This window comes from Macrobrachium rosenbergii, chromosome 48, assembly GCF_040412425.1.
Source record: "Macrobrachium rosenbergii isolate ZJJX-2024 chromosome 48, ASM4041242v1, whole genome shotgun sequence".
Lineage (NCBI taxonomy): Eukaryota > Metazoa > Arthropoda > Malacostraca > Decapoda > Palaemonidae > Macrobrachium > Macrobrachium rosenbergii.
This window is the reverse complement of record NC_089788.1, coordinates 59,898,365-59,906,757: the sequence shown is the minus strand read 5'-3', so window position 1 is coordinate 59,906,757 and position 8,393 is coordinate 59,898,365. Positions and strand designations below refer to the sequence as shown.

General features: G+C 42.0%; 1 protein-coding gene across 5 annotated transcripts in view; it reads left to right on the top strand.

Moving 5' to 3' along the window:
• Window positions 1-556: 556 nt before the first annotated feature.
• The window catches only part of hpo (serine/threonine-protein kinase hippo), a 153,406-nt gene continuing 145,569 nt past the window's right edge, over window positions 557-8,393 (top strand). For 4 of the 5 annotated variants that reach the window (XM_067091908.1, XM_067091912.1, XM_067091916.1 and 1 more), the window contains exon 1: window positions 557-754. In XM_067091908.1, coding sequence (XP_066948009.1) covers window positions 711-754 — 44 coding nt within the window. In that variant the 5' untranslated portion in view covers window positions 557-710. The remainder of the gene's footprint in view (window positions 755-8,393) is intronic. The other variant, XM_067091917.1, reaches the window with a different exon arrangement.

The window sequence follows — 8,393 nt, the reverse complement described above, 5'->3', positions numbered from 1 at the left end:
CGAGGCAATTGTATTTCGTTTTTTAGGGGTGCTTAATTGATTTTAGTCATCGACTTGAATTCTGCTTAGTTGTTGAATCTGTTTTGGTGATAATGGCACCTTTTTTCATGATGTTCTAATCAAACGTAATATATATATATATATATATATATATATATATATATATATATATATATATATATATATATATATATATATATATATATATATATTGATTTCAGGCTATCTAATTATAAAGCCTTCGTGTTACCTCATCAAACAGTGTAAATGAGTTAAGCATTTAAAAAAAATCAGGAATCTAATGTCCCAGTTGTTGTTCAATGATGCTTAATATTATACTAATAATAAATAATGCTCCACATTGGTGTCAATTTACTGGCCACTGAAATTTCGGTAACTGATAATCATAAGCAATATAAGAAATGCCGTTCTCTTTGGCGAGGCCCCGTCTCGGCGAAAATGTCCAGCAATCATAATGGCAAGACTTAAACAATTAAAAGGGCGAACTCCATATCAAGACCGGATGAAGAAGAGCGGCGCAGGGCGATTCTCATTTGTCGCAGATCAGTGTCTTGTGGGTATGACTGCAGTTGATGTTTGTGTGTTTATGTTGTTATGATAAGCGTTGAATATTGCCTCTGCACCTATGGGTTTGATAGAAAGGTGACTTCCAGGGTTAAATAAGGACAGTAGAACCCTCAACCGCCAAGATGACGAGTGTGGAGAACAAGGAGGAGGCGTCGGAGAGCAAAAGGTGAGAGAGATGCTGCCACCCCGATGGCGATTGTTTTGGCTTTTCAATTCCAGCTGATCGGACCATTCGCTCTTGTTTTGGTTTAGGATAACGGGGGGAACTCCGTCCGTTGTAACACTGGTTTCATGATTTCGGCGTTTGAGGCGATGGTTGTACGTGCTTCGTCTGTATGCTAATCACTTATCGCTGCTGTAGCTGTGGTCTTGAGAGGAAATCAAGTGAACGTCTCAAGCCAGAAAAAGGTTGTTCGAGTCTTAGCCGAGGGGATGAAGGATAGGTACTGTGACAGTTCGAGGCCTGTGCCCCTCGCTCAAGATTAACCGTATGAGGGTATGGGACTTGAACAGGTGGGATTCGGTCTTGCCAAGGCTAGGCTACCCTGTTGAGAGTGTGGGGTAGGCTAGTAAAGGTTTATCCAGGATATCCATTGATTGTCAGTGGCTGATATTTGGAATCTGGCCTAGGCATTCATTTGCCTGATATCCCAGGCTGTTTTTAATGTGAATCTGCGGCATTTGCCTTTTTCCCCTTTGGAAATGCTTGGTTAACCCAGTACAACCTCTGCAGTATCTTGATGATTATGGTGTCAAATTTGTTGGAGTCATAAGCCTCAAAAACTATAAAGAAACCCATATTCCTCCAGTTTTGGATTGAGTGTTGTTGCCTAAAATGATTGAATCCCTTCCTTCATGACTTGCTTCTTAGCTTCAGGGACAGTAAATTATGGGAAGCTGTTCATTCATATGACTAAAGAATTACAGTAGATCCAAACGGGAGTGGAAGTATTATAATGCTATCACTACTCATGCATACCAAGCTACAGTTGAAAACACAAAAAGAATGAATGATATTACATGTTGAACAGAGAAATTATTTGACACTGCACATACACAATTGTGCAGTGGCATCACAAGTTGCACAAAACAGTACAAATGACAAAAAGTGCAATTACTGAATGTGACATCACAATGTAAACAAAGTAGGAATAGTTTTAAAATGTTGATTCACATCTGTGTTATTAAAAATTTCTACAGGTTTTTTCTTGGAATGGAAATTTTTAAACTGTAAAGAAAACTCAATAAAATATATGCCATTTCTGTAAATATGAATGGATGCACTGTGTCAATATTGTTCAGTGTATCCTTGTGGCTTAAGCCATGATTCACTTAGTCAACAATCCTGTGGTTTGTTTGTATGTTGCTGGCCCCCCTAATCAACCTCTTCATTTTTCGTTAATAGGACTAGGCTATGCTTATTTCTGTCTAGTTGACATTCTTGATTATATTATTAGTAGATCAATAGAGCATAGAGTAGTTCTATATTAAACATAGAATGCCATCTGATATACTCAGATTTCATGGTTTCCCCCTGCGAATGATGATTGAGCGTGTTGAACTAAAGGATCATTGTTAGGATACCAAGACTTTAGTAACAATATTTTAATTCGGTAATAAAGTACACTTTTAATAAAGTCGCCTTACATTTATTCAAAGTCATTGTGAGCTGTAATAAATCTAATGCCTTGAAAGGTTTTCATTTTATGTTAATAGATTCTTCTATATCTGTACAGGTATATAGTTATATATTGTCAAGTGAATATGATTTGAAAAACATGAGATTTCATGTACTTATGTGGAGTTGATCCACTTTTACTTGGCTAAGGACAACTCTACAGATGATACGACCAAGAGTTGGTTAAAAAAAAATAAAAAAAGTGGAACTAAATTTAAGATAAAACACCATCTTTCTTGTGGCATTCCCACGCTTTCATTATTTGCAGCTTTCGAGCAAAATGAAGAACTACTTTTGCTGGTTATAAAACTGTTTTGCTGTATAGTGCAATTCCAGGCTGTGTTTAATGTAACAGCAGTCTTCCTTCATAAATGTAACCTGGCTATTTTTGGGGGCTTGACCTGCACTGTGATGGACATTTTATTATTATTATTATTATTATTATTATTACAGGCTATATAGAGTAATATTGTGTGTGTATGTCGGCAAATTCACTTTGTCTTTCTACAGTGTGACTGGTTATGGACCTTTAGCATATGGGCTTTGAGGTCACTTTGCAACAGTAATACCAGCCTTTTTTGTTGCTGGAGCCTGATGTATATTGCTGTAATTTTATAATTTTCTCATTGTTTTTAATAGTTTAAGATATTTCCTCAAATGGAGGGTGAACAATTTATTGACATTATTGCTGACCATTTTGCCTTTTTGGCTATTTATGCTTCCTTTTTACTGTGGAATAGCTTTGCAGAGCCTGAGTTAATGTGTAGTAACCCAGAGGGGTCTGTATAGAAATAAACACCCAAAGGTGAAATGCATGGTTTAAATTATTGATCTGGAAGAAGTTATATATTTAGTTTTTAGTGAAATGTTACTCTGTGTAACTTACAGTACTAGTAGTTAGAGCTAGGATATTTATTTAGGTTGTTTAGGTACATAGCTTCAGAGTGGTAAATCTACATTTTCATGCATGAGAAATTGTGCACATTTTCACCTTAATACCTATACTTTAGATATTTACAGAACCACAAGTATTATACTAGCATTTAATCCTGCTACATAATGGAGGTTCTGTAAGTGTAATACATAAAGTGTTGCAAAATCAGTATGTAATTCGTAACCAATATTGAACAAAGTGTGAAAAACTAATATTTTACTGACCAAAGCTTAAAACTGAATTATTCATACCGTTTAGTGGTTCCAGCATGTTTACCCAAAGTGTCTAGATAACTAAAGATGGGAGGAAGTTTTCTATATTTTGGTCACAAACTTGGAACACATGAAAGACCACTACACTCAAGTTCTGACTTGAAAATGTATGGTCATCTAAATGTCTTGTAGATGCTAACGCTACTGTATTAAAAACAGTCTTGAAAGTTACTAGTTCCTTTAGTGAGGCCTCTTTATACTTTGAGGGTCATATTGGTCTTCAGTACTGGAGACCAAGTCCCAGAGATGGAGGTTTTAGAGCTTTGGGAATGCCCTCTCCTTCAAAGCTCCGACAACCTACGTAGCATGTAGGAAGTGCTTACTTAGATCAGTGCCCTTGCTCTTAAAAATTTGTGTTAATTTGGACCTGTGTTTTTTAACCACAGAAACAGGCAGTTTCCATTCACGTCACCAGAAATAGACCTAAGGGAGATAAAAACATCACTGAAACTGTAGGAAATAGGCTACTCATTGAAAAGTGGCATGGAGTGGCTCAGGGCCTTTCCTAGTACACTAACTGTTAAGATACTCCACTTGGATTTGTTTAGTTTCACTATAAACAGCCTGCCTGGGCTGAAGATGAGCTGGTAGGGAGGCTTGTAAAGCTTCATCTCTCAAAACACTATATCCTCCTTATTTGTAAGCAGAGTGAACCAGTGTTCTGTTGGAATCATCAGCAGTGAGGCTGGTAGAGCAGATTCTTCCAAATTGGAAGGGCTCTCAGGTCCTTATGAAGCTGAAGATGGTCCTGAGAACTGGGTTTGCTAAAGCCATATGGGAGATGTCAGTTTCCTCAGCATATTGTTGAACTGATGTAGCTTCTCCAACTCTTGTCTTACCAGGGAAAGCAACAGGAAAGTGTAGACCAGTGGATCTTCCTAGGGAACCATAAAAGCATTGTGTGGTGTGGCAGAGCAGAACAATAATTTAGGAACTTTTGGTTGAGTTCTCATAGCTTAGTGCCTGGTCACGTATGCTTAATATTAACCCTTTTGTTTATGACCCTTTTAAACAGTTACATCTGTGGGAAGTGGCAGTTACTCAAGAGGTAGGATTAAAAATGTTTATACCTTTTTTTGTTCAAAGGTATATCTCCGAGAATATTCAAGGTAGACTGCTCAATTTTGTTTCATTTTGCAGCTGAATGATTTTCAGATAAGTAACGTACCAAGTAATTACATAGCTATAGTTTTAACTCAGCGTGACAGCCATTATTTAAAAAACTGAAGTAGCACTTTGATAGTTTAGTGTAGGTGATAATCCTGCCCACTAACAGGAGTATACTGGAAACAACTTAGCAGAAAACCTCATTCTGTTTCTACCAGTTCTCGAGTAACCATTGAGGGTTTGCAGCAGCCTTGTTCATTGGTTTTCGGTTGAATAACTGGATTTCGGTAAAGTATTATCACGTATTTTGAGTAGCCTGCACCCACTCCCGTGCCAGGCTCCCTTGCTTCTGACCCTTGCCATTACCAGTCTTGAGTCTAGGTTTAACAAGAATTTAATCTAGTATTGAATATAGGAAAATGAAGGAGGTGGCTACTCGTCCCATCAGTTCTCCTAGACCATGGTCACTGTCATACTTCCCTGAGCGTGGGAGAAGACATACTGAAAGTCCAATGGAGACCGAGATGGTTGGTCCATGGGTAGTTGCCCCCTCAGTCGAACCTGTTGCGCCTTTCCAGGTTTCAGTAGTCAGCCACTGGAAAGGTGTCTTGACAGAAGAAAGTGTTATGCAAGTGGAGGAGGTGGCTACTCGTCCTGTCGGTTCTCCTAGATGAAGGTCCTAGTCATACTCCCCTAAACCTGGGAGAAGACATACCGGAGATCCAAGGGAGGCCAGCGGGGTTTGCCCACAGGTAGTTGCCCCCCCTCAGTCGAGCCTGTTGATTGCTCCCAGGCTTCAACAGACAGCTGTTGGAAGAGTGTCTCCATGGATGTGCGTCGGTTGTCGTCCAACTCTCAAGGCTCCAGCCTGGGCATGGAAGTGCCGCAAGCGCTTTCTAGATTCGTCTCATCCATTGAAGAGGCACGCAGGCAATGCTGGCTACCCTTCTCCAGTGCCCAGTTAGCGGTTTAAGGAGCTAGGTGCAGTCCTCAACCTTCCTGCAACACATGGACAGTCTGGAGTATTTCCCTCTTGAGTGTACTTCTGTTGGATGCCAGTATTTGGCTTCCAAGTGCCCAGTGATCCCTCTCAGGCCCCTTTGTCTTCCTTCGAGTGCCCGACGCCAGTTTCTGAGTGCCCAGCGCCAGCTCTCAAGCACATTGACACCAGTTGCCAAGTGCCTGGCACCTTCATCTGAGTGCTTGGTGCCAGCTCCCAAGTGCCTGGCGTCATTTCCCGAGTGCCCAACGCCAACTCTTCAGTATCAGTCTCCTGCTCGGAATGCCAAGCACCTGTTTTTGACCGCGGGTCTCCTAGCATATGCAGACCTGTTTTTGACCGCGGGTCTCCTAGCATATGCAGCTCTCCTTCAGTGTTTGCAGGCTAGCTTTCCTACCCTTTTTTGGCTCCATCTAGCCCCGGTCTCGCCTACCTTGATCTTCCTGATGAGGAGCCATCCAGATGACTGACCTAGGCTCCCCACAGTGGTGCTTTCCCAGTTTTAGAGGAAGGCACTCAAGGACATTGAAGTTTGGTGTTCTGCCAAGAGGGAGCAAGGTAAGGTTTCCTTTGTCTTTCCTCCCCTGCGTTTAATTCATTGGAGTTTTCTTTCGTGCGCCACCAGGGAAGCTCCTTCCCGATGTCGCCATTTTTGTTTGCGAAAATTGTTTTTCATCAGCAGAACTTGACCTCCTTGTCAAAGACCTCTTTTGAGTTGTTTGAAGCTTTCAGTTTCTTGGACTGGATGGGGAGAGTGCTAGCCAAGAAAATTAAAAATTGCATGATTTAATTGGAGACTTCGCCTCGGACTGGCTAGGAGTCCTTTCTCGTGCAGACAAGACCATCATGGATGGCTCTCGTGAACTTGCATTTCTTTTCTCCTTGGGGGTTTTGAAGAAAAGAGTTTTTTTGTGCTGCCGTTCCACTAAAGGAGTCACTCAGGCCCAGAAATCGGACCTCCAGTAGAAGTCGACTTGGATCTTGTGGTGCATTCTTCCAAACACCACAAGGATTCATCCACTTTTGTTCGTAAGACGGTCTCTCCTCTCCAGCAACTTCCCTTCCATAGGAGTAATCCCAAGTCCAGTCTAGGACCCGCTCCAATGTCCACTTCTTGGCCAGAACTTTCAAGAGGAGCTCAAGTCCTTGCCCAAGAAATGAGGAAGAGGTCCTCCATGCACAAGTGGGAGCCAGTCTTCCGAGTTTTGGCAGAAGAGGAGTATCAGAGGGACAGGACACTGTGGAAAAGATTGGCCTTTTTGGAGGAGGTCTCCTCTCTCTTTCGAGAGTCATAGAAGAAGTTGAGGACATCAACTCAGAGGGCTTCTACTACTGTCTGTTTGTGGTCCCCAAATCATTGGGGTTTGGAGACCAGTCCTCAACATAAGCACCCTCAATCTCTTCGTCTGGCAGATGAAGTTCAGATGGAGACAAACAGTCAGTCCCTTCATCCATTCACCAGGGCGATTGGATGATAACCTTGGATATGCAGGATGCATGCTTCCACTTCTCCAGCCATCCAGACTCCAGGAAGTATCTAAGGTTCGTCTTCCAGGACACTCTCAGGCGCCCCATGTCACCACCTAAATGCCTGTCTCCTGTTGGAGCACCTGGCATCAGCAAAATCTTACAGTTTCGGGCTCTTTGCTTCGGCCTCTCTACAGAACCTCAAGTGTCCACTCGAGTCCTCACTCCTCTAGCAAATGACTTCATCAAATAGGCATAAACCTCAGTCTATATCTGGATGACTTGCCTCTTTTAAGAGACACCAAAGGGTTGCCCGCTCTTGCCCTGACAGGCTTCAGGCTGTCCGGAAGCTTGTCAGAGCGTAAGGGTTTTTCAAGATGTGCTGCAAAGGCTATTGCAAGATGCAGGCTTCAATTTCTTAGCTGCATCTTCCAGGCTAAGTGGGCAATTTTCTGAAGCTGGTGTCTCAGACTCAACGTCTCTTCTTCTGAGATGTCTATGACCCAAATTGTGAATTTCCTTCTTTATCCGAGGAGATCTAGGAATCTCTCGTCCTCCACCATTAAGGGTATCAAGCTGTGTTTAGCTCAGTGTTTAAACTTGGGTACTGAATCTGCATCAATCCCAGATCTTAATGATCTCATCAAGTCCTTTGATATGTCTAAGCAAAGAAAGGAAGATCCAGTCTCCTGGAACCTGGACGTAGTGTTGAAGTGGCTGACATGTCCCTCTTTTGAACCCCTTCGTTCTTCTTCTCGTAGAATCCCTACATGGAAGACTCTTCTTCATGACCTTGGCTACTGCTAACATAGCCTATTAGTGAGTTCCAAGCCATTGATAAAGGGTAGGTTTTTTCACGAGATGCAGTTTGCTACCTGACCCTTGGATTTTTATCCAAGAACGAGGACTCATCAAGCCCTGGCCCTGTTCTTTATCCATTAAGTTTAATGGATACCTTGGCTCTGAAGAAGAAGAGAGTTTTTTGTCCTGCTAGGGCTTTAAGGTATTACCTGAGTGGGACCGAGAAGATCAGAGGACCATCCAATAACTTCTAGTGCTCTGTCAAGAACACGGCTCGCCCTCTGACCAAGAACTCATTGTCCTTCTTTGTCAAAGACATAAATTCTGAGGCCCATTCTCAGATTCAGGAGGACATTTTGCCTACTTTTAACGTGAAAGCTCATAACGTCAGGGCAGTCTCTGCCTTATTAGCTTTCAGACACATATGTCCCTCACTTCCATTCTGCAGTTGGCCTTCTGGAAGTGTGAACAGATCTTCGCGTCTCACTAATTTGAAAGAAGTTGGAACAGTGTTTGAAAATTGCAATACCTTGCAGCCATTATCAG